At 39.3% G+C, this 27,284-nt stretch overlaps 1 protein-coding gene across 4 annotated transcripts in view; it reads left to right on the top strand.

Annotated features, from left to right (window-relative positions):
• The window catches only part of Slc4a4 (solute carrier family 4 (sodium bicarbonate cotransporter), member 4), a 300,806-nt gene that overhangs the window by 213,539 nt on the left and 59,983 nt on the right, over nt 1–27,284 (top strand). For all 4 annotated transcript variants that reach the window (XM_013518567.1, XM_005392771.2, XM_005392772.2 and 1 more), the window contains exons 14-16: nt 1,023–1,294; nt 10,685–10,755; nt 22,592–22,783. In XM_013518567.1, the coding sequence (XP_013374021.1) occupies nt 1,023–1,294; nt 10,685–10,755; nt 22,592–22,783 (535 nt within the window). The remainder of the gene's footprint in view (nt 1–1,022; nt 1,295–10,684; nt 10,756–22,591; nt 22,784–27,284) is intronic.

Genomic DNA, 27,284 nt, shown 5'->3' with positions numbered 1-27,284 from the left:
GCTTCAAGATGCACAGTCTTTGGTTCGTAGGCAAGAGGTGCTACTATCTGTTTTTAATCCCTGATAAATTTAAACATTGCGATGTGCTCCTCTCCACTTACTTTTAAAAGAATCAGTATGAAATGTCAGCACTTGAGCCATCTTTTCCTGTGAATCTTGAACTAATTGACATGTAGGGAATGGGAGGGGCGTTGAAAGACTACATAACCTCCTTAGGCGGAGGTGGCCTATGCTAAGTCCGCGTGGGACTGAGGAAAAGTGGTCGCAAGATAAATTCACGCTGATTTCAGCGAAAGGGTGTAATGTCTGTAAGTGACCTCAGGGATGTGTGGCGTGTGGCGTGGTCAGGTGGGCTCTCCGCACCTGGCAGTGGCCCACATGCCTATTCCTGTCTCGTCGTTGGCGGCCCTCTCTTCACAGTGGACACTGCGTGCTGTCTTGTGCTGTGTGTCTTTTTACCGAGTCTGCGAAGTTCTTACTTATGCTGGAACACCTTGAGTTTCTTCTTTAACTTCATCCTACCTCCCTGCTAGAATTAATTACTCCTCTTACCATGGTACTATCACTTATTATTTTATGATGTTTATTAGTTTGTCTCTCAGTAGACTGCACGGACATGGGGACACAGAACATAATGATCTGATGTCCCCATTAACTGGTAACATTGACATTTATTAAATGCATACCAGGTGCCAGTGTACTTTCACATAGTTTACTCTGCAAATGCCGTGAATACAGGGACCATCGTTTTGAATGAGAAGACGAATGAGTTTCTCATATACACATGGTATGACTTCTTTCCATGTGCTGTTCTCAGACTTCTAAAATTATCTCAGTAACTAGCACAATCATACTATTAGACAAAATCTTTGAACTTTAAACTTTCTGGGTAAAATTGAGCTTTGTATGTAGTGGCTAAGGGTGATTTTGTGTTTCTAGCCATCATATGTAGGCATTTGCTGGTTTTCTATTCTGTATGTTTCATCACAAAAGAACTAAATGTGTTTCTTTCTTCTGTCCAGGGACCATAACTTTGACTACTTGGAGTTTCGCCTTTGGATCGGCCTGTGGTCAGCCTTCCAGTGTCTCGTTTTGGTGGCCACGGATGCCAGCTTCTTGGTTCAGTATTTCACTCGTTTCACAGAAGAGGGCTTCTCTTCTCTGATCAGTTTCATCTTTATTTATGATGCTTTCAAGAAGATGATCAAGCTAGCAGATTACTATCCCATCAACTCCGACTTCAAGGTGGGCTACAACACCCGCTTCTCCTGTGCGTGTGTGCCGCCCGAGCCAGGTGAGGATGGCTTGCTTGCTGCCTGTGGGTGCCCTGTGTTTCCGGGAAGGTACAGGCTCTGTGCCTGCAGATTTCTGCATGGAATCGTGATCCTCAGGCAAGGGTCTGCTACCTCAGAGACACCATCATGCTGAATTTGCAGCCTTATGCTTCCACTGGGAATAAAATCAAGAACCCTGGAATATAAACAAAACCAGCTCAAAATGTTGAAAGTAACTCAAACTGCTGTATGGCAAAGAATTTGTGCGTTATTCTTAGCTTTTTGCGTTGAGGAGACGTAGGTACATATACTGTGTTAACATACAAATATCAGATGAATCTAAATTTACTGAGTTTGTATTCCATATTTTACGGTTTCTTTACTGCCTTGGGAATATCTTCTTTTAAATAAGCTTTAAATTGATTATTTTAAGCTTATAGAAGAAACAGTATATTAATTCACTTTATGTTACTTGAAGTATAAAACAAAAAAAGAAATTCAGATTAGAGTCACTGAATGGTAAAGTAGAGCCTTATAATTTACCTCTGCTAGACAACCTAAGTAAGAATGGAAAAGAAAAAAAAGAATAAGAGAGGAGAGAAGGAATGCAGGTGTGCAGGTGGACATGTTATATTCTAGGAGATACATATGTTCAAGGGAGAAAAAACATAAAAGTAACTTCTGCATGCGGAATGTGATTCTGTTCATCTTAACATTTTAATATCTATCTTACCAAAAGCAGTATCAGAAGTTTCTCATAAAAAAGTGTTCAACTTTTGGTCTTCAGAGTTTTTTCTTGTAATAATTCATCACTGATTTTATACTGCAGAAGACGTTTCGAAAAAGAATTTGCTTTGATGGAAGTCGCTTTACATCTGTTCTCCTAGAGTAGGGGGTAGATGTGTGTATCTGACAGTGGTACTTTAAGGCTGATTGCATAACTTGAGGTCACAGTGCTGTGTAGAGTGATATGGATGCTTGTGAGTATAGTTTTTTGGCACCAGAAGTACAGCAGTGTTCTAGGGATGGTGTGAACTTGGGGTGTAAATTGGGAGCAATTCTCCCAACATCCACTTTGACTTCAGGATTCTGAGGGAAACTCTTTTTCACATCGACAGTAAAACAGACACGCTTATGTTATAGACCAGTTGCAAAACGCTTATAATTGTGGAACATAAACAAGATGCTGTGCAGACTTTTCTTGCCTGTGGGAGGCTGTGTGAGATTAGCCACAGATTCCCTGGTGGCAACACCGTCCTGCTGTGTTGCCTCAGGTGGAGAAGCCTGAGAAGCCCGCGGCGCATCAGCAGGGCAGTGAGAGAAAGGGTGTGGCTCTGCTTCGCGCTGCAGTACATGGTGTACTGCAAAAACTATTTCCAATACATAGTGGCTGCATTCATCGTGGGGCACTGGCGCATGTACACAACGCGTCCTAATTCCTTTCTTCATCCTCTTCTCCTCACTCCATCTCTTCGTCTCCTTCCCTGTAGCAAGATCTCTTTCCTTGTTTCCTACTGTCTTTTATTTTGCTCTATAATTTTTTTGGTCTTGTTTAAGGAAAGTCAGCACACAGTCATATAAAACCTATACTTAAAAGCAAAGCTGAGAGGGCCTAAGTGGAAATGCAAAGATTCTGGTGAACGTGAATATCCTGCACTCTAACAGCCCGGGAGCACTAAGATGTATGCTGGCTTGGAATACCTGTGTTTCATAATTCTAGAACTTCTTAGAATGGAACGGGCATGCACTGCATTAAGATATTGTTATTAGAACCAGTTCAGTGTTCTCCCCAGAGAGACCCGACTGTGGGGAACTTTTCTGAGAAGGAAGGCGGCAAACCCCATAGCCATTCAGCCTGCACACACAGGGAAGTCCAGACGAACGCTCGACTTACAGACATGTCAGCGCCAGGGTTTTGAGCTTTCCTAGTTACCTCTCTGTCTCTGTCTCTGTCTCTGTCGTCTCCCCTCTCTCCTCTCCCCTTCCTCCTCTCCCCTCTCCTCTGTCTCTGTCTCTATCTCTGTCTCCCCTTCCTCCTCTCCCCTCTCCTCTGTCCTCTGCTGACTTCCACTAAGATTTCTAAAGAAGTATACATTTCCCCTCAGCTGTCCTGTGGTATGAGGTGCTCCTACTGCCGGATGAGGGCCCTTGTGAGCACACCTGTCACACACAAGTGATGCCTACCTTCCTGAGGCTAGCGCAGACCTGCGGTCATTATTTTCATTGGCTGCTGGCAGAGAGGGTAGTATGAAACCATTCATGTGAATCGTACTAATGTAAGTTGTACGTTTACTTTGACACATAAAGCAAAGATTTCCCATGCAAGTCCCCTTCTAGGAAGGGTCTGTGTATTGCTGGCAACAGCATACTGAGGGCTGAAGCAATTTAAATATGCACGGTGAGTATGGGCCTCTAAGGTAGTAGCTTTTTGTTTTTTATGCCTTTCTTTTTTGTTCTCACTTATTTGTCATCATTATTGCTTATAATTAGTACAAGTTTGCAATATATAACGAATACATTCATCACATTTCCTGTTTTCCCCAGGCTGTGTAAGAAATCAGTCTTAAGTCACTATCACTAAGGAGGTGTCCCAGAAGGACTCTGACAGTTCCTACTCCTGGCACTACTGGTATAAGGCAGTATAGTGGGCTTTGAAGTCAGAAAGTCTTGTACTCAAGTCCCAGGTCACTAATGCCAAATCTATGACTCTGGGAGAGCTCCTTTCCTGAGGTAGGTTAGTCTCACCCTCCTCCTCTATAAAATGGGGCTAATAATGGTACAGCCTTGTAGAACTGTTTTGAAGAAAAGATGAGTGCAGATAAAGTACCTCAGATGTTTTAAAATATGTCCTGAGTAAATGCTAGCTGCATTAAGATTGTTAACTTTCATTAAAATGTAGGGGCAGCATTTAGATTTTGGTGTGAATGATTGTGCACATACACCTGTCTCATTGCTCCTTCTAATTGGACTTTGTCAGGCAATAAGCTCATTTTGCATCCACATTGTTGGCCGTACCACTTATCTCTGCAGTGGTCTAGATGTGTACACAGGAAGAGGGAGTTTTTATTTTATTTTATTTTATTTATTTTTTATTTTTTGGCTTATCTCCAGTACCGGGAACCGAACTCACGACCTTACGCTTGCCAGGCAGGCGCTTTGCTGCTGAGCGAAATCCCCAGCCCCGGGAGCTTTTAAATTTATGGTGGTGAAACATGTCTGTGGTTTGGAAAAAGGCAAATGGACATTATTTTCATATTCATAACAATCTCATACTTTATAAAACCCCATAAGACTAGTCTTCATGTATTTCCAACATAACCTTAATACTTCTTGACAATCTTCATACTTCTCTATAATCTTAACAGTTCTAGTAGAAAGCTGCATAGATCTATCATAAATTTGATACTCTTTAGTAAAGACTGAAAAATGTTAGCAGATGCATGTACAGCTTGAGTGTGGATTCTAAAAACAACAGAAGATCGGCCTTTCATCACAACATGCGTGCTTAGTAGAAGAGCTCAATCAATGAGTCAATAATATTTAAACTGGCTGATGGCTTGTTTTCCAACCCTGGAACAATACAGTACATGTAACTACAAACTGGCAACTGCCCAGAGAGTCAAGGGCTTGCAAACCGAGCATGAGTGAGTGGACTGAATGGAAGTGAGGGGTCAGTAAAATCACAAGAAAACTCGCTTCACACCCAAAAGGCAGTAAGACTTTTTGGTCTTTGTGGAGATAATTCTTCTTCTTTTTCTCTTCTTGATCTTCCCTTACTCACTCCCATAAGCTTTCATCATGCTCTGGCTTTCCTTTTCCTAATGCACGCTTTTCTTTCCCTTTAGCTCAAACTATTGATGGATAACACTCTGATACATGCCAGGTTCACTAAAGAACTAAGAAGGAAAGTGAGTTAGGAGATACGACTTTCTTGGGTGAACGCATGATTTTGCACTAAATTCCCATTGTTCAGAAATAGGATCTCTATTAATGACTGTGGAGACAGTTGATGTTATAGTCCCCGTCCTGCCTTCATGGTTCCATGTAGCAGAAGTATTTATGAAAGAAAAAAACTCAGTTCAAAACCCAAAAATGAAAGCAGCAATATCCAGTGAAGGATGGCTCACCATATTTCATTTCATCTTCGTGTAGAAAATTATCCGTGTGAGAAAATACAAATAACATGCTTTGGAGAAAAGGGAGCTAAGTTTGAATTTTACCTCTGACCCTACCAGCAGTGTGACTGTGAGCTTGATTCATTAATCTCTATGTCAGTGTCGTAATCTATGTACTACGTTAGTAATTACACTTACTCTGAAAGGTTAACTGTGAACACTAAATGACATAGTGTATGTAAAATTGCCTGGCACCTAGTAGATACTGAGTAAAAATGTTTTATTTTTCATATTTTTTCCATTATCCTACAAAAGATGGCATAATTAGTCTTTTAGCTGTATTCTTTGAAGAAGTTCAAACATTTAATTTTTCAGAAAATTTCTTAGGAAAAGTTCCTAAGTAAAGTTTTTGCTGCAGCCCTCGCCCCTAAAATAATTAACAACTAGTGTGCTATTGTGGACAAACGTCAAACATTTGAAGCTATATTTAAGGAATAAAAGTGAAGGAGTTCAGTGCATGTATTCCACTGAAACTTGAGATGATAAAAGTGTTAGAGAGTTGTGTAGAAAAAGCTTTTAAAGTCTTGCAAGCAATGCATTTGTGTCTAAGTAAACTCTGTGTAATTCATTCAAAAACAAATGTTCTAATCTTGTACTAGGAAGCCTTGAGCTCATCTTTCCATGTTTCCTTTTCCTTTTTTCCTTTCTCCTCTACCCATCATTCAAAGTTTATTTCATTGCTTTTTAAGAATTGTGCTACTTGCAATGAAGTAGAATACATACACATGAATATTTAGACGTGTTACATTTCATAAAAGGTATTATTTTTAAAAGTGTCAATTATTTTTGAGTGAACAGATGTTCAAATTTTATTTGATCCAGACTTTAGAGGTAAATTTTTATTCCAATATCTTTTTTTTTCACTTGCCTAATGTGTAAAGGTTATAGTGACTCTACCGAGGGCACATTAGTATTTTAGAAAAGGTCAAACTAAATTTCCTGACCAGGTGTTGGTCTTATATCTGCAGGAGAAAGATGCTTTGCTAACAGTGATGAATTACAATAGCAAGAAAAATAGCCTCAAGGGGCTAGACACTGTACTGTTAAGAGATGAGATATATTTTATTGATTCATTGTTGACTGTTCCAAGAGAACATGCTTAATAATGGATGAGTGATTCAGAGGAGGAAATTCTCTCTCAGACACTGAGTGTTAATGACTATTGTCCTCTCTGAGCAAAAGCTGGCTTTGTCACTGGTATGGAACCAGCAGACCAAGCCAAGTGATTAGAAGTAGCCATGGCTTCTGTTTCTATACCTTAATTTACATCACAAGGCTTCCAGATGCTCTGAAACAGTTATCACTAGTGTAGAATTTTAAAACCATTTCTTTTATATGATTTCTCTATTACCCTAATAAATACAGTATGCCAATACATTATAGCCATTACAAAGAGCTGTTGGAGTGTGTCTCCTGTGATCTAATCTTATAGTCCATATGTATTTCACAATTAAGCCTATTAAAAGAAAGTGAGGAAATTTCTGTTCCATGAACTATACCATATTATATGCCATTTTACTTTGTGTGCCATCCTGTCTTTTATGTTAGGTTTAATCGGGGACTAGTGCTCAGGACAGAAAGGACGAGCGCTGGTGTGGCAGTGCTCACGCTGTACTTGTGAAAGCCCTTCACCAGGACAGTTGATGCTTTATCATTCATGGTAATATGGTCTTCTGAGAAAACCACAGGTCCCTGAAGCATTCATCATTTAAGCTTCCTTTTACTGTCCTAACCTATATTTTGGCAGTTTCTGAATAATGCTTGTGGGAATCATAAAAGGAGGAGCAGTAAATTTGGATTATCACCAGACCTAGAAAACTCTTTAGCTTAGATTTTACATGAAGCACACACTTAGAAGTTTCCCCAGAATCATGTCTGTAACACATCATAAATGTAATAACGGGTGGATACGGAGATGGAACTTTTTGTGGGAGTAGTTGCCAAGTAGGAAAAACTAATTTTATTTAAGACTTAAGGCTGAGAGAGTGGCAGGTAATTTCCCCAACAGTTACTCCTCCTAGAATTTTCCTGCTTCACTTTGTCATCCCACGAAAACCATTTCTTCCCGTTTATTGATCTAGAAATTTGGAGCAGAAATACTGGACTTTACCAAGAGATACGAGTGTGTGCAGGTTATCCTACCCTTAAATAAATGGGACATGACCACAGAGCAAGAAGTGTGTTCATTCATATTCTTTATCTCTTTCCCAGTTAGCTCAGTTTCCTTAAGATGTTGCTTAACTAGAATGGAAGAAGACATTAAAGTTTTGTAATCATGGAGAATAATCTTCCAGGTTTTCTCGCTCACGTCAGGTTAATCAGTTCCACAGTACTGTAACTCTAAGAAACTGTGTTGAAAGAACAGATTCAGGTTAGGCTAATATTTAATAAGAATCCTTTACATGCCAGCCATTTTACTAGACTTTTTAAAATAAAATGTATTTAATAACATAACATATGCATTTTAATCATCCCCAAAACCATAAGGGGTCGCTGATGGTCTCGCTCTGAGTTTTGCTTTCTACAGGTCCTGGAGCTGTTATCATTGCTGCACTGTTTCTTTAGCTCTTCTTACCTGGTATGGACACTGTGCTGGCAGCTTGCCTTTGTGATTCAGTTTAATCCACTCGCAGCCTTAGGAGGATGGTTTCCAATCCATTCTTGCATAGTAGGGACTTGAGGTCAAGAGGAGTGAGGCTACTTTCTCAAGAGTGTTTGTTGGTGAGGGAGTTTGAGAATGCTGTGTGCAGAGGCTGGTGGAGCCAGGATTCAGGACAAATCCCAATGCTCCCCTCTCTGTGTTGTGAGGTGGTGGTGCCTCAGAACAGGCACATCTGCTCTTAGTGACTAGTTACAGATGCAGTTTTGAATGTGTGTCACTAACAGCATTCACTCCCCTGGTCCACAGATCAACTTCAAGTTGATGCATGGAAAGCAGGAACAAGTAAAAGTGTAAATGGTGGAAAGCAGCCCTGGAAACTCCCTGCAGCTTAGTCTGGGAGAGAGGCTGTCCCGATGACCGTTGGTTAGCCATGTTCTTGCTTCATAAGCTATGGTGTGGGACAAATAATGAGGACAGAACGCAGTGTGTTTTGGCTTTTCCATTTGGCCTTTCCAGAATCTTCATTAAGGATATTGCAGGTCCCACATAAATGGATCGCTTTGCAGTTGTTGCCAAAGTATTTACCCTGTGTGTCTGAATCCAAATAGTGGCTGGTGATTCTTTTAGACCAAGCTCCCAGGTGTAATTGATCATTTTCTCGCCCATGATCCTAAGGAAATTTACTTTTAATCTTATTTATGGGCCTGAATATCCTGCCAAAATGTATTTACGGAAGTGCTTTATTATGTATTTATTTTTGAAGTCTTTCGTTTGAAACAGCTGCTCACTAAAATGTGTAGGGAAAGTATTATATACTTTTTCCTGTCATTTGGATGCTGCTCCTCTGGGATTTTGAGAGCCAGTATGCTTAATGATTTGCTTTAGAGGAAAACTGAAAAGATAAAAAAATGTAAAATAGCAAAACTGATATGGATCCAAATCTTGAGAACAATTATAAAAGTTCATATTAAAATCCTCTGTTAGTGCAGTGGTGGTCTCTATTATCCAATATTGATTTCACTGAGTAGGAGCTTCAAATATCTTTCCTCTGACTCTTTAACCCTTGTTTTAGTACAGAAAGTATGTTGAGAAGGGATCTTTGATGTCTTATGACAGGAAGCTCATGAAATTGCATTAAATGATGTAGCTCAGGAAGAGCAGTTTCCCAGACACCATTTACATAGCGGATTGTGATTTCACATTTGCTGTTCACTTTGAAAGCCCAAGTGGCTCGGACATCTCAGCTCATAGTTGAGAGTCATGTCATGTAATATTGGCTGTCCTGTCTTGCGTTAAATTCCGTGGCCACATAAATCGCCTTTATGTGATGATTAGAAATATTGTATAGGAGGAGACAAAATGCTGCACATGGTAAGGTAGCAGCTTTACTTATTACTGTGATGCTGGGGAAGTCACCTGCCATGTCTTGCTTTAGAGTCCCTGCTTGTATAAGGTGGGTATAAAATATATGTACAGCACATTCCAGGGTGTTCTTAAACTGAGAAGAACAGATGCTATACTTGACGTTAGCCAGAAGACCAAGAAATGATCCGTAATGTTTTTAAATAAACAAGTGGAAGAGTGTAAAACAAATTCACTTTAAGCTTTTTAGAACAAAAAGTTATAAAACACTAGGTTTCGTTAGTAATAATTAATGTCCTTTTGGGAATGGATTCTTGTTTGTTTCATTGTTTGGGCCAAATGTCCTTCAGAGTTTTATCTAATAAAGAAAAATATTTTGATGAAAGTATTATGTTTTAATTTTCATCAACCAAGGGGAGGGAACATTTCATAAGTAAAGTTTTGTAAGTAACATCCTAAATCTATAAAGTTGCCATGTTCTATGAAAATAACTTTTATATGGAAACAATTTTTTAAATTAAATTATTTATGCCCATTATACTTACTTGTAATATTTAATTTTCATACACTTGCACACATGTAGTTTTGAGATGTAGTCAAAAATTTTCAAAAGTACAAATTAATAAATTCTTTTTTATCAATATTGCATGTCTCTATCTGTTTTCATGAGAAACCACTTTGAAGATATCAATATGTAATACAACAAGCATTGTTAATTTCCTACCACTTTGTTTATAACTCCGTATGGTTTGTACTGTTCTTTTGCTATTTTGTAAAAGGTTGTCTGTCTGTTAATGTTTTCCTCCTTTTATTTCTAGAATTAAAAAAAATAAAGATGACCGATCTAAAGCGCAAAAAAAAAAATAAATTCTTATTTAGTGATGCTCTAATTTGTGAGGTTTCACTGTACTTGAAGCCAGTAATCAATTTGATTATTAGCAGTAATTTCTTTCATTAGCCAAAATATATTGGCTGTATTTTTGTAACAGGGATAATGTGTGTGTGTGTGTGTGTGTGTATGTGTGTGTTTTAAAAACTGGAATTAATTTTATGTTTCCTTAAATACTATTGTTTCTTAGTGTATTAGAGCACAATGGATGTGTTTAAATCTTTGATTATTTGTTTTATCTCAATGAAAAGTGAACAGTTATGATAAATCAAAATTCATCATGTCTTGTGTTGTTATAGAAGACATTTTAAATGCCTAGCTATTTACTCATTTAAGCTGTTTCTACTTTACTTTTAAGGCCAAAAATTATCCTTTTTTACAGTTAATATCTCACTACTTAATGATGCCACACTGGCTCCAGAGGATTTTCCAACTGTTTCTTCTACTGACCTGGTAAGTGACTTAATATTTCAAAACCATTGTGTACTTACTGTCTATTGTGTATATTATTTGTATTATTCATAGTATGGTATTGTCTACCATTCAGAAATCCTAACATGAGCACATTTAATAATCATTGATTGTCAGGGAAAGGAAAAGAACACTCTTCTTTGCTCCATCTAGCATTTTGGAGACAGTTTTTTTTAATTAAAGCCAATATTTTATGATACGCTTTTTAAACCCTCATGAGAATTTAACTGCTAGATCCCATTAATTGTGACCTTGTAAGCAAGAGTCGTGGAAAAACGAGAGCAGGCTGTCCTGTGGGCCAGAAGGCTTCTGACTAACCCGGTGGCACTGTGTTCTTTTCACTAAGGGTGATTGTAGCAGGACATTTCCCCTGTCGCTTAGAAAGGACCATGCCTCCGTCACATGATCTCCTTTCCCATGGCTTGTAACCAGGGATTTTTAGGGGACTGGAGCTAAGCTTTCCAAATGAGCTGTTTTGCATGGAAGGTCACACGCTGCAAGGAGACTTTTGTATTGGAGAAAAAGGGGAAAGTGCTGTATCAGGCTTCTAATTGTGCTCCTTCTGTGCTGAATATGGACTCCTACCAAAGAATATCAATCTCCCAGTTATAGGAACAGAAAGCATAATACCTTGTATTGATAGAGTGCCCATCTCTCGGGAGACCGGAGGAGGCCTGCTGTAGATATTGTGTAGTGAGGGCCCACAACATCCCTTTCAGAGACGGTGCTTTGTGTCCTTCCTGGACAACTCTCGCCTGACCCCATTCCTCTCTTGTCTTCATGTTCTGCAGGTCTCTTGACTTCTTTCCTTACAGTTAGTTTTTTCTGTCATCCTTCAAACCTTACCTCTCTGTTCTTCATGTCTGATATGTGTGTGTGAGAGAGAGAGAAAGAGTGTGTATATGTGTTTTAAAGTTACCTATAGAAAAGAATTCAATTTTCAGGCTTTTAGCTAGCCAGACTGGTGCCCCCCAAACTTCTCTAAAATATAAGGTAAACTGTTTCCATCTAGACTTCACAGAATTTTAATTAAAATTCTTATGGTCAAAAACCTAATTAATATAAACCATACATTCACTTGTAGTAAAAGTAAAATATTTACTCCTACTGTTTAGAAAGTCATTGTTTCCTAACTAAAGTCTTTCTACAACTAATTAAGGAAAGCTTTTTATATTAGTGAATTTTTAAGCCGTGTGTTTGGGCAAGTCCTGGAAGAGATTCCAGTAATGGATACCTAATTATAATAAGGTATCACAGTAAAAGTGATGGAAAACAAATGAAAGCTCAGGTTGACTGTTTTTGGGGAAACTGGAGATTCAAACCAGTGCCTTTTCACTGATCAATTTCCCAACCCTGTCCCCCTTAAACTTTTTATTTTGAGTCAGGGTCTCTAAATCACTAAGTTGTCTAGACTATGCTCGAACTTGTGGTCCTCTTGCCTCAGACCTCCAGAGTTCTAGGACTATAGGCTTCAAGGTGATTTCTGGCGTGGCTATCATGGAGGACATAGCAGTGTAATAGTGATTCTAATTTGTTTACCATTTAGAGAGCATGTGTACTAGAAACAAGATGTTTTACATGTATTACAATCATATCCGAATATGTATTATAATCTTTAGCACAAAGTACCTGGTACAATTAGATCCAGTTTATAGATGAGAGAAACTGAAGCTCCAGAAGATAAATAATTTCTTGTCATAGGTCACATAGCCACATATTGTTAGAACAAAGATTTGAATGGAAGTCTGAGTGGTTCCGAGACTTGTACTGTTGTTGGTCCACCACTGGCTTCAGTGTTTTCATATTGAAGTGTTTGCCTTTTCACTATGGCCACTCATTATTCCAGCGTAAGAGGTCCCTTGTGTGTATCTGTTGCACACCTTCATTAAAATGCTAAGGTGCTATGTTCTGCAACTCTAGGGAAAGAAATTAGGAAAAGAAATTGTGTGTGTGTGTGTGCACGCACATGTGTGCACATGCACATGATCATGAAGGACATCTTTTATTCTTTCCTTCATTTCCATTTCTCCTCTTTCAACCACAGCAGTACCTTCATGTGCACTTTGTACATGAGTGCACACATGCACACACGTTGTACTCACAAATGTTATAGGTGAATAATTTAGAAACCAGTGATGGGTAATACGATGATTCATCATCAATAATAACTATCATTGAACACCTATTAGATGACAGAATCTTTTCCTTAATTTCTATAGTTATCACCGTAATTTGATAGATTAGTAGATGTTACATCTAATTTATGTATGAGCCACAGGCCTGGAATGGCTTCTAAGGGCTATATCACCATTATGGTAAACTGCGACTTGAACATTGGGCTTTGTAACTCTAGAATTGGCCTTATTTCCTTTTTTTGTGGAAGCGCAGAGTGCTTCCCAGAGAATGACTTAGGATTCAGCGAGTCCTTGAGTCGGGCTGCCTGGCTTCTGCTGCAGGGCTCTATGACCTCATAGATGGTGGCTGCTTTTCAGTGACCTGTCCAACACGCAGGTGATAAGTGAGGGTCCACTTAATAGCACTAGTGCTTGGCTGGCATGTAGTCATCTCTCAGCCAATGTTAGGTACTGCCATTGTGTTCTTCTCTGTGGGTATTGTTATCTCCCCATGAGGCCGTGCTGCTTGCTTAACTCAAAAGTTCAGTGGAGAGAAGAAGCTACTGATATAGAGGCATGAAATCCCCAACCTGCTAGATTCTGAAACACCGAGTTTGTGTTCTCTAAAACTGGGGGATGAATTCTAGGAACAATGGAGGTTCAGATAAGGAAGAATTTATGAGAAAAAGAAAGTTTCTGTCTAAGAGGAACAGAAGGGGGCCTAGAAAGTGGGTTGCCCATCAACTCTGCCTCTCAAAGGTGTTTCATTGAGCAAAGCCCCAAGGGGAGGCAGGCTTAAGGTGGGACAGAAGTACAATCAATCAATAAGATTACAAGTATAGTCACTTAGGTAATATTGACCTAATGGCAAATCATAGGATGGCTGTGAGGTGGGACAAAACTATGGTAAACCAATAAGGTTACAACCAGTATAGTCACTTGGGTAATATTGATTAAATGGGGATCAAATTGGGAAACAGTTATGTAGCAAGTGCCCAGGGGCAGACAAGGACTTTCCTTGAAGGGGTGGATTAAGGAGGTTTAGTCCTCCACCCCAACATGGTTGATGCCTACTTAGAATATCAATCACTGCTGTTCATCCCCTGGGGAAGTATATGGGTGAGCAGTTCTTTTTCTTGAAGCCTGGCCTTCAGTGAATACTCTCCAGCCACAGTTGCCTATGATATTTCTACCTAACTGAGCTGTCTGTAATACTACCACTGCGCTGGGCTGCCGAAGCCTCCGTTTCCTTGGCCAGGCCAGCTCTGCTACCCTGAACCTTACCTAGGACACACAGTCCGTATGACTTAATTTCCTCTTTCCTTTTCAACCATAATTAGATAAGAGAAAGCACAGTCACAGTGACATGCAGCCCCCAGGCCAGCGAGCCTCCCTCTCTCAAGGCCCTGAGAGCACCCTGTCAGAGGAAGGACGGGCTTTGTCCTTCAGCTTCATTAGCATGAAGACAAGCTGCTTCTTCCTTGTGGTAAGGGTATGTTTCAGAGGGAAAGAGTAGTAAAAGCCGGACTTTCAGGGAGAATTTTCAGCATTTCCATTTACTGTTGGAACCACTGTGTTGCTTTGGCCACTTTTGCCGTACATTTCTCACTTGGCATTTCCCTTTCATCTGCAAGCAAAACAGTTTGGAAGGGCCCTGAAGCACACTGAGAGCAGCTGCAGCTGCTGCACACTGTAAATGAGGACTGCGAAGATCTGCTGGTTTCCAGCACCCAGCTTGCAGAGCGGTCAGACTTCCCAGTCTGCTGTCAGTCTTCTCTGAGGAGGTGACTGAGAGGATCAGTTATCCATGCCAGATACTTTTTTGTTTTGTATTTTGTTAAATTGAGGCGTTTGTTAAAATATGCAGTTCTAAAGTAGCCATTGAAAAGGTTTTGACATGCAGCCATCACCTGAAGAAGCTGTAGCACGCGTCAGGCATCTCAGAAAGCCATGTGACATGCGCTGGGTCCTGTTATGCTCCTCAACTGCACTGTAGAAACCGTTCTTTGCCCAGCTCCTCCATCCCCAGCATTCAAAGCACAGACACCTGAGTTCTGTGAGGAGTCAGTTTCTCGCAGCAAGTGCAATGTCTCCCATCTTCAGAGCAGTGTTCTGCCCTGAGGGTTGGGGGTGGTGGGGGTGTCCATGGATCTGAGGGGCTTTTCAGTGCTCCTGTCCGTGTGCAGTCTTTTGCATATCACTCATGCACTTGGTAAGCACCAGGGGAAAGGACTCTCGAACTCCTCTGAATTCTAACCTATCACCCCACCTACATGCAGCGTGAGAATTCCTTAGTGATTTGACTCATTTCTCCTTGTCTCTGTTGTCAGTGTGTGTTCTGTATGCTTCTGTAGGGGAACAGGTAACCGTGGGATACTTCTCTTGCAAAGGAGTAACATGTTGGAGTTTAGTTTGCTTAGGTTTTTTTATCCTCACTTTTGATGAATTTTTAAAAACTATGATTTTATAATTTACTTGCCTTTCTTGAGTTGTTAGGACAGGGATGATGGTGTCATGCAGCTTTTTTTTTTTAGTCCTAGAGACTGGACACAGAGTCTCCTTCATGCTAGGCAAGTGCTTTGCCACTGAGCTACACTCCCAGTTCTTTTTAAATTTTATTTTAGGATAAGGTCTTACTAAGACACCCAGGCTGGTTTTTAACTTGTGATCTTCCTTCCTAAGCTTTCTTCCTAGCTGGTATTTCAGGATGGCATTGCCACACCTGACTACAGCTTTTTTAAAAAAATGTTAGTCATAAGCAGAACAGTTCAATCTGATATTTCACAACACTGTAGATAAAAAAAAAAAAAAATAGAATGGGACTGGGGGTTTAGCTCAGCGGCACAGCGCCTGCCTGGCAAGCACAACGTTGTAAGTTCGGTTCCCAGTACTAAAACAAAACAAAACAAAACAAAACAAAAATAATAACAGTGCAGATAACTGCAGCTCAAATGAATGCTATAAATGATAAGGTAAGACTGAAGATTACTACAAATCTAGCTTACCCACTGTGGGAGAAATCTCTAAATGAGAACATCAGGCATTTAACCTTGAAGCTTTTGTTTATAGTTTCACCCTCAGTTATGGGGATGTACATATGGGCCATGCAATATTTTATTAGTAGGTACTCCAAGAGAGGAATGTAGATCTTTTACTTGTTTTTTGCTTATTATATTAGTGTAGTATATCATGTCTACGTGGGGATGCTGTTAATCATACAGCTAAGAACTATTACAGTCACATAAATTCTGTTTGACAGTTAGAGATGGAAGCAAAAGTGGTCTGATTTGATGTCCCTTCAGGGTGATCCTAGGAGTTAGCATTCATTTTCATGGGAAATGGAATGTCATATTAATCTCCTTGTGCATAGCATCTTTGTGACTTCCTCCCATTGAGAAAGTCAAGTGTAAAAATTATTCTGTCCTTAAATCTCCTTGAAGATACACATGTTCCTACTTTTAAAAACAGAAAATTTCAAATAAGCACTAAAATAGTATAATGGGATCCCATGTACACATTGCCTGGACAGTGGGCAGTCACATTTTGCCCATTCTGGCTCACATTTCCTCAGCTTTTGTATTTGGAGAAGATATTATGGTATTTTAAAACTTAAAGCCTTCTCTCTACATTCTATTCTTAAGATTTCAAGCACATCCACTCGGTATAAACAGGGTAATTCTCATGAAAATGAGATAGACCAGTGGTGGCAAGCCTATGGCACACAGAGCCCTCTTTCCTGCATGTGAACATTGGATAATAGCTCACACAGGGCCAGGCACATGCTCTGAAGGCAGTAGCTGTGGCAGGCGATGACATCATGAGCTGCGCCTCATTAGCTGCGACCCCTTGGAGCTTTGCAAGGCCCTGGGTCTCTACAAGGTTCCCCGTCACTGAGCTAGAGGAAAATGTAGCTCCTCCCCATGATGGGTGGCACGCTAAAATGTTAATAAAGGACTTCTTGGGTAAGGGAATGAAGCAGTGTGCTCACGGTGTTATTTTCCTACTTCTCTGAGAATACAGAAAAATGTATGCATCCACAGTTTGTCGCTTGTAGTCTCCTATCCTTTGGCTTTTTTGTTCTTCCTGTTTCGCCTTTCTTTTGCTGTCCTGCTACTCTACTTCTCACTACCTTTTGAATATAAGAGTTCAACAAGGACCAGCCCAGCTTTGGGGGTTAAATTTTATTTGCTCTCTACTAGGCGAAATTGACTAATCCTTCTTCTGATCTCCTATTCTATACAACTCTTTTCAATGCTTTCTTTTATTACTAGTTTTTTCCTCCTTCTAGTTCTTTTCTTCTTTATTATATTATTAGTTAATATTTAAGTGAACATATTTTATTTCTCTAAGGAAACTTGTAAAAATCGTTATTTTATTCATCTTTATCACACTCTCAAAGTTTACAGTAATTATCTTTGTAGTCAGGTCCCAATGCATTGTCTATTTTCTATTTTTCACATGCTGTTGTTACTCAAACTATCTTACATCTAATTGATATAGAAATACCAAATTTCTATATACAAATAAAAATATGGGGTCTTAAGTTACACTTGAATTTCAGATAAATATTGAAAAATTCTTTTAGAATAAGTATTTCTCAAATATTGCATAGAACATACACTAAAAATACTATTCTTGTTTATTATTCAGATGTAACTGGGAATCCTGTAGTTTATCTGGTGATTCTAAATTTAAAAGTTTATTTTACTTTATGAAATAAATCAGACCTGCATGTTGTAAGCATCGTATTGTCTCACTAGTGTAAGACCTGAAAGAGTGAATAAAAACTTGGAGGTATTATAGACATGGTGAAGTGAAAGGAAAATGCTCAAAAGTAAAGGGCAAGTGGGGTGTGGGAAAAAAGAAGGGAAAGAAGGGGAAATTATGTAAGTATGTATACAGGATAGCTAACATAGTTGTACTACTGTCCTCTGTTGCTCTACAGAAAGGAACAGTTAATGATTACTTGATTAATCAATCTCGTATGTCTCTATTTGTTTTCCTGAGAAACCACTTTGAAGATATCAATAAGTAACATAACAACCATTGTTAATTTCCTACAACTTTGTCTGTAACTCTGTTTTGTTTGTATTGTTCTTATGCTATTTTGTAAATGGATGTCTGTTTGTTAAATGCTGTCCTTTTATTTCTTAAAATAAATTTTTAAAAAAGTTTATCTTACTTTAATTTTGTCCTACAAATAGATGGATTTCTTTCTTCAGTATGTCAAATATCCTAGACCTGATGAAAGATTTCATTCAGTCAGTTAACTAAGATTTCTTTGGTGCCTGCTGCACCCTCATTGAATTCTGCTACGATCTTGGTCTGCTCTTTTCTTTCTTTATTACTTTTTAGTGATATATAGTGCCATTGGCCCCTAGGCTCTGCAGTTTAATAATGCAGTCTGTACTTTTAGGCTATACTATGGTATGGTCTATACTTCATACTGTATAATTTTAAAGTATAGTAGCTTTTAATACTCCTTGGCCCACATAGTTGCTAAGTCCTGTCTCTTTTTCTCTCTGATCTTTTTTCTCCATTCTTATTTTTCATATCAGTCCTTTATCCCTTTCATTCATTTGTTGTTTTGTTTTGTTTTTTTAAGGCTCTCCCTGTGCAGTTCAGGCTGGCCTTGAGTTCATTATGTAGCTCAGGCTAGCCATGAGTTCCTGGCAAGCCTCTTGCCTCTGCCTCCCGAGTGCTGGGATTACAGGCGTGTGTGCCACCATGCCCAGCAGTCCCTTTTCCCTTTCATCCTCATTTTTTCTTATACATGACAAACACCACAAAAGTCTTGATTAAACTCAAGGAATTTTCCTTGACCTTGCAGTGTTCTAGCCTGTTCTGTGCTATACTGTATTTCTTGTAAAGAATAGTCTTTGATGTTGGGATTTTTTTACACCCACTCATTTCTTAGCCCATTGTCGTCCTTCTTTTAACTGTCACTCAGAAAACTCTGGTGGTCCTTTCTGAAATCTTCCCTTCCATTGTCGGTGCCCTGGAGGTGGTGCATTCTTTCTCACAGGATGTTTCCCCTTTGCGGCTGTATGAAGTCTTATTACTCCTGGGACCAGCTTTTGTAGATGACTCGTAAGTTGATGTTTGTTTGAGTCCAGGTCTCCATACCCACTGGATATATCTCTGTGCATTTTCAAACACATACTGCTGAACACTGAGAAGAGCTATAATATAGTTGCCATGGAAATTGTAAGCATTTTAAGGTCAAGACATAATGTGCTCTGGCTGCTCTAATAGGCAGAGAGGATAGTGAGATTGTTTCCATTTTTCTTGTTCTTGAAGTTCTGATTTAGTTATTAAAGCACTCTGTAGAATTTTGATAGGAAACAAATACTGAAACTGTAGGCAAGTGAAAATCTTCTTTGAAAGGGGAAGGACAGTAGCAGTGAGATGGGTCAAGACTCTTCTGCACTGAGCCTGGAGGAGACAGTGGTGCTTGAACAAAGGTGGTAGCATTGCTGATTGGCCTAGGGTTGTTTGCTCAGTTCACATGGAAATCATGACCTCAGCAAGGTGCAGCTCACCTGCTGGCCCCTGCCCTGTCAGCCGTCACCACCTGTGCTGGTCTCTGGAGCTTTGCAGTGTTAACTACTTGGAGTGTTTATCTGTGTCTGCTCTGCTTGCACTATCAGGAGTTTTACAAATCCCAAATAGATTGACAGGAATTGGAGTGCACCCTACTCAAGCAGATTCACAGGAATACCAAAGCAAGTCTTGATTTCCACAGGGCCTGTGCTGCGGCACAGGAGGGATCCCCAGAAAGGTGGCTTGGAATGCTGCTAATATAAATGCTGCAGGCCTATTTAGTGAGGGTGAGGGCTGAAAGTTTGGGGTGAATACTAGGTAGGTAAATAACAGGCCCAGGCCCTTCCCTCCCCGATCTTAGCACTCCAGAGTGCCCTCTCCAAAATGCACCAGTACCCTCTGAGGTGGTTGGGTGGAGGAGGACACCTTGCTGCCTGGCTGTACTCACCAAGCGCAGGGTGGGTATTTGTTCGATAGCCAGGGAGCACACTGCTGGGTAGCCAGGGGGGAAACCACTAGCCAAGGAGAACGCCACGGGGTAACTAGAGGGGACACTGAAGAAACTGTCCCAGCCCATTGGGGTGCAAGGGCGAGACACAGCTCCTCCAGCCAGCCAGGAAAAGGGAGAGGCGGGTGCTTCTCTGTCTCAGTAGCAGCGGCTCTAGGTTCCTTTCTTTATGGGGTAGATCCTGCCTAGAGTTTTAAGGGGTGAAGTTTTACTGACAATAACTTGAAGTAACACTGATAATATAAATGTTCAGTGATATTTAAGCAGAATTGTTCATTAGATATAATTTAAATTTTATGGGAGTGTAAACGCTGTGTAGCCTGGAATACGTACATGCTTTTCAAACTTATACACCAGAAAGATGGTGTTTGGAGGTTATATTGCAGTAGAACTACTTACAGAATGCTGATATTGGCATTTGAAACTGGTTCAAGCAAGAAAACATGTGTATCATTTATTGCATGTAGATGGCTTAGTTTTCACCTCAACTTGAACCTTAGTAAGAAAATCAAAAAGCTATCTGTTGGGATTTTGTTTCAATGAATCGTACCGCTTTGGAGAACTCTAGCTGCAAAAGATTGTGCTGATGTTAATGTGCTGAAATGAAATTAGATTACATTTTTGCTGATTTTAAAACAAAAAATCTGTTATTATGACCTCTAAACTTTACATTTGTATTCTTCTAAAAGCATCCATAGGCATAAATCTAAAACATAAAATGAGATATGTTCGTTACCTTTTAGAAACACCGTTTCATAAAAGAGCAGTTATGCAATTCAGGTGTTTACACGCTGAAGTTAATATAAGAAAATATTACAAGGTTTTTATTGACTTATATAAGCACTTTACCTTTTGAGCTCTATAAAAATATGAACTCTTCCTGGCCAGAGATTCTTCTTTTATGGCTGGGTCACACAGATCAAAGAACTCATAGCGTGTTAAATGTTGGCGTGAGGCAGAGCTGTTGCCTGCAAAGGAAGAACAGTAGAAATTTATCTTCCCACATTTATTTGCAAGGTGTTTTCAAATAAATCTTCTGTTGATACCTCATATACCTAACCCTATCCCCAAGGGTAGAAGTTACAGATAGTTAGGCTATTTCTAAGCTGAGATACTCAGTCCTTTCTAGCCTGTCACATTGGTATTCATTTAGACAGGTAAGATTTTGAAAATCTTGCTCCATGAAAAGGCCATAATTGTAGTATATAGAACTCTGTATAGCAAAAGAAGCTTAAGGTGTAATTATTTAAGAAGGCTCAAAATAAGAAATAGATGTGGGGAATTTATGTTGAGCGAGATAATAAGCTACCAAGAAACTGCTCTTCTCAGAAGATGTTCAAGAAGGGGTTGGATAGCCATGTTTCAGGGCTTTCCAATACCAAGGGTGAGAAATCTGACGATATTGTCTCTGGGTTTCCTCCAAACTGTGCCATTCTACAAAAACTACCATAGGCTTAGAGGCCATTAACGTTTGGTTAACCTGTAATTCAAGTAAATTGGCTGATTTAGAAGCAGGGTCTGATACAGGACTTTCAGGTGCATATAATTATTTAAGTGGTCTCACTCAAAACAGAAGCAATTTAGGACTGGGAAGGAATTAAATAAGAATGTGGTCTAGCTGAGTTAGCGTGGGACTGATTCCCTGTGGAGCTCTGGAGCATAAATTGTGCTACCCAGTTGCTCCTACCTTGAGATGGAGGGGGTAGTTTATATTCCTGTTAGCGCTATTTGGTAACTAGCTGTTACACGCATAATGATCCAGGTGAGGCAGCTTGTATGTGGCTAGTGGCAATTCCCCAGAGAAGGATCCAGCTCTGTACTGATAGCAGCTGATATTCAGAGCCCCTGGGGTTGGTGCACTGGCTGCAGACACCAGGCCAGCAAAGAAAGATTCTCAGTGTATTAGAAACAGAAAATAAGAAGAATGAGATGCTAGAGAAAAGCACAGCACTGGCATAGTAGCACCGCATGAAGCTGACCTAGATCCTTGAAACCATGTAGCACAAGGATGGATGTTCTTTACGCAGCTCCACGACCTTAGGGCATCACAGCCATTCCAGTAATGGACACCATAATGCTCATCGTGAGTGAAAAGGGAGAAAAACTGTTTTAGGATAGGCAATTGATGAGACTGTGTGTTGATGAGGCCATTTTTATTGTTATAATTTAATTCCTTCACTCACCAGTCTTTAGTTACTCAGAAAACGAATAGCATATTTGTGAAAGTTCTGGAGAGGGCCATCAGGTAGAAGCATAAAAAGCTGTGTTCTACAAAAGTGATTACTTTTTGGACATTAAAGGCATTTCAGAGAGTCTCACATTTTGAGGCAGGATATTAATGTCTCGCTTTACTCTCAGGAAAGTTGTCAGGAAGGGACTTTGTGCTTTGTTTCTGTTAAACAGATGGGTGATTGTAAGGTGGCAGCTCCCACAGTAACACACTGCATCATTCTCATTGTGATTTGCATAACTGCCAGCCCCCTCCATTACTGCTATTATAGTACCAGCTCTTCAAGTTTCATTTTCCAGTGGATACCCTCAGACCGTTTCACAGAAACTCTCAGTGTAATCCCTGAAGAACTCATCAGGTACAAAAAGCTGCTTTTGATATATCAGTGTTCTCTAAAATAATCTAATTCTTTTTCTTCTTCAGTACCATAATGCAACCTTTGACTGGGCATACTTATCAAAGAAGGAGTGTTTGAAATATGGAGGGAAGCTCGTGGGGAACAACTGTGATTTCGTTCCTGACATCACGCTTATGTCTTGCATCCTCTTCTTGGGCACCTACGCCTCCTCCATGGCTCTGAAAAAATTCAAAACTAGTCGTTACTTTCCAACCACAGTAAGTACCTGACCTTGAAATATCTTCCTTGGATTTATACAGTACCAACAGTAAAACAGTATTACAAAATGGAAAAGGCACCTGAATTAATTTGTCCAGTATAAATCTGTGCATTTTAAAATTGGTATTCCAGCCTTTGTTCATGTAGATACGTATTTAACATAATTGTAGTCCAGCTTTGGAAACTTCCAAATATTTGCTTACATAATTCTGCCATAAATTTTGACTGTCATAATTCTGAATTACTGAAAAGAAAAAGTAGGATGTATTCTATCTAAAAATGCAGAAGTGAAGAAAAAGACCTTTTAAATCATAATGCCTAAGTACATCTGCAAAAAACGCTTTTCATATTAATCAGGAAGTTTGGAAGGTTGTGTATCTTAGCTGTCCATGGGCTTCAGTACCTGACCTCGAGGGCAGGAGAGCACTTACCCCCTGTTACCCTATTATTGCTGTCACCCAACCCACACTTGTCATCCACAGTGAGGACTGATGTAGTTCTGTTGTGTAGACATCCTGCCTTTTGTTAGTATGTCTGAGTGAACTCAAAATCAAAACTGTGATTCTTTGAGAGACTAGAAATTAAGAGCAAGATTTAGTTAACAGCATCTTGTTTATGTATTTGGAGAATAAAACTAAGATAATCCTGTGCTGTATAGTTCAGTTCTTAGTGGCTAGGATGTCAGTATTTCTTAGGTAATCTTGATTACACTTGGTTTAGATCAGGGACTGTTCTATAAATTTGTCATCTTGTGAAATCTGTACTCCATCTTTTGTGGAGGATAAAAACTTGGAAAGATGAGATGCACTTGATAAGTCTTTTTCCCAATTGCTAGAAAATAAAATTTAAAAGGTTGGTATACTCACTTCATGTAGAAAATTTTGGACTGTTTACTTCTTATAAAATTTGAAAAAAAAAAAAAAAAAAAAAAACAAAAACAGGTTGATAATGAACTCTCCAAAAGAACTAAATGGCCCAGTGCATGAACAAATTTCACAAAAGGAAATGTAATGTCTACAATCCCAGCACTCTGAGAGGCTGAAGCCTTAGAGGATCCAGAATTCAAGTCCAGCCTGGGCAATTTAACAATAGAGAGAGACTGTCCCGGAGTAAAAAGGATCTGTGATCCTGGGTTCGATTCCCAGTACTACCCACATACATGCACACATGCCTGCACACATATCATAAAAGTTCTACTTAAAATGGGACATCACACACTGGAGAGCCACCAGCAGAATTTAGTGCAGTTTTCTGTTTAGCCCACAGCGTGTATACACATGCGCATGTGCACATACAGGTGAGACCTTACTTAGAACCAGGACTTTGCAGGTGGTCAGTGGGTCCATAGAGCTCTGCTGTTTAAGTCTTCCCCACTTGGAGCTTGCTGATGAAGGGCCTGTTCCATTTGAGATTGCAGTCCCAGCTCACCCCGTGGCAAATGTGCTCACTCAGTTCATTTCTTCATCTGGAGGAGGTGACCCTCAACCCCTCTCCGTTGTGCTGGAGATGGAACTCAGGGCCTCCTAACCGCTAGGCAATGCTGTACCACTGAACTGCAGCCCCATTCTTGGATGAGTTTTCTACAAAACAGATTCCTGGTTAAAGATCTCTGAAAACAGTTTCTTCTGTATTGAGAGTTTTCCCTTGTGATCATTAGTCCATTGGATGTCATTATTTTGTTTTATTACATTTTTAACTTACATTTTATAAATCATTACCACTAAGTCTAATATTATTTAAGTGTAGTAGGTGGAGAAGTGGAAAATGTGTGATACATTTGTAAGTTGTAATTGTGAAATAAGCTAGTTTCATCCTCAAGTTGAAGCAAGATTAGCTTTTTTCTACTTTTAACTTTAATTGACAAATAATAAATGTAAATATTTATGGAATACAATGAAACATTTTGGTATATGTGTACCATGTGGAAAAATTAAGTCAAGTTAATTAAATCTCCATAATCTAACAAACTTATCATTGAGAACAAATAAAATCTACCCTTTTGAAATTTTAAAATAGTCAACATGTATAAAGAACTCAAAAAATTACACACCCCCAAAGTAAAAGACCTAATCAAAAAATGGGCAAGTGAAAAGAATAGATGCTTCATGGAAGCAAAAGTACAAATGGTCAATAAATACCAAAGCAGTGTGCAATATCACTGACCATTAGGGAAATGCAAATTAAAACAATACTGAGATTCTGTCTTAGCCTGGAAAGAATGGCCATGATCAAGAAATCAAATAACAAATGCTAGTGCATCTGTGGTGGTGCTGGGGAACCTTTCTACATTGTTGGTGGGCATATAAACTAACATAATCACTATGGAAATCAGTGTGGAGAGTCTTCAAAACATTAAAAATAGAAATTCCATTTGACTCAGCTATTTCCCTTCTAGGTGTCTTCTCCAAAGAGTTAAAGACATCATAGTACAATGATCCATGCATACCTGTACTATAGCAGCGTAATTCATAATAAATCTTAGAAGCAGTCTGTATGTCCATCAATAGATGAAGGGGTAAAGAAAATATTTTACACATAATGGAGTACTACCCAGCCATAAAGAAAGATAAATTTGAGTCACTTGTAGAAAAATGGATGCACCTTGAGACCATAATGTTAAATGAAATAAATCAGATGCACAAACTTAAATATCAAATGATTTCTTTCAAATGAGCAATCCAAAATATAAATAAAGAGCAAAATAAAAGATGGTAATAGGAAGTGAGGAAATAAATCTTTCTCAAATGGGAAGGAGATCCAGAGATGAAGCGGGGGGAGAGGGAAAAAGAATGAAAAAGGAAGTGGGATGTGTCTTGTACATGTACCAGCGCCACACGAAGAATGCAGGCAGTATTTGCTGCAAGTGTGTACCATGAAAATACACAACCATGAGATAAAATACAGCATACTGTAGCTGTAGTCACCGTGCTCTACGTTGGTTCTCACAGCGTTCTCCTGTCTATCAGGACCTGGTGCTGTGCAGCCAGCAACCTTCTCTGGTTTGCCCCCCTCCTCATAACTGCTATTTCTATGAGTTTAGTGTTTTAAAAGTTCTTCATGTAAATGAGATCATGCAGTATTGGTCTTCCTATTCTTGGCTTACTTCACTTAGCATAGCGTCCTCCAGGCACCTCCGGGTTGTCTCAAATGGCAACACGTGCTTCTTTTCAAAGGTAGAACGCTGTTCTCCTGTGTGCGTATACCACATTTTCAATAGCCATTCATCCATTGATGACCATTGATTCATTCTGTATCTTGACTGCTGTGAATAATGCTGCAATGAACTGGAAGTATAGATAGTCTTCAGCATACCGATTTCATTTCCTTTGGGTATGTGCTGAGTAACAGGATTGCTGCTTTATAAAAGCATAGTAATTCCACTTTAAATTTTTGGAGGAACCTTCCATAATGGCTATACTGACTTATATTCCCAACAGAGTGCAAAGGTTCCCTTTTCTGCACACCTTTGCCAACACATTACTTTTGTCTTTTTGATCATGACAATTTTAATGTGTTAAATTTGACATGTGTTAGATAACTCATGGGGAATTTAATTTTCATTTCCTATGTTAATTAATGGTGTGAGAGGAAATACCTGGGGACCAAGACTGTGGGAAAGACTAGATTTAAATCTGTCTAGGTACAGGCAAGCTGACATGGGAGCAGTATGAGTGACTATATGGAGGGGAGGCTGTGTGCATTTAGGGTTTGGGGTTGGGGCCCATGTCCCAAGGAATCTGGAGGGAATGTTTGTGGTCAAAGCTGTGAGGATGGTCAGCATAGGTGTACATATAAAGCAGGGTCTTCTGGAGTGAGGGAGAGTGCAGATTCAGTCCTAAATTTCTTTATGGCCATCACTTCCTTGTTTGCAGAGGGCAGTTGGGATTCCTGTTGTTTGTGGAGGGCAGTGTGAAGGTCTTTCTCAGGTCAGGCCTGACACCCCGGCATTTAGATGTTGAGCATTTGTAGACTTGTTGGCCATTTGTGTGGCTTTTGGGGGGAGCTGTCTGTAAGGTACTTGGCCTGTTGTTAAAATGGGTATTTTTTATTATTAGAGTCAAATTCCTTATATATCCTGAATATCCTTTTATCAGATGTGTGGCTTGTAAATATATTTTCCTAACCCATAGATTATCTCATTACTTTACTGGTTGATTGTTTTAGTCTGCAACTTTGCAGTACTTTAATGCAATCTCATTTTTTCTAATTTCATGTATGTTTCCAGTATTGTTGGGGTCATGTCTAAAAAACAAAAAAACTAATGTTGAGGTATGAAACTAGGTTTTTTATTTGAAAACAACAGTAATTTGTGCATAAGTATTGAATGAAGCTATGGATGAAGCTTTTCTCATTTTCATCTAACAGTTTTATAGCTTGAGGTTTTACATTTAAGTATTTAATCCATTGGAATTGGTTTTGTATGTGATGTGGGAGGAGGGTCTAATTTCATTCTTTTTTATTTCAAGGAGAATAAAAAAATAATAAAATACCAACAACATA

This window comes from Chinchilla lanigera, unplaced genomic scaffold, assembly GCF_000276665.1.
Source record: "Chinchilla lanigera isolate Chin_1 unplaced genomic scaffold, ChiLan1.0 scaffold00046, whole genome shotgun sequence".
NCBI classification, from domain to species: Eukaryota; Metazoa; Chordata; class Mammalia; order Rodentia; family Chinchillidae; genus Chinchilla; species Chinchilla lanigera.
The sequence above is the reverse complement of the archived record's forward strand: the minus strand, read 5'-3'. Positions and strand labels throughout refer to the sequence as shown.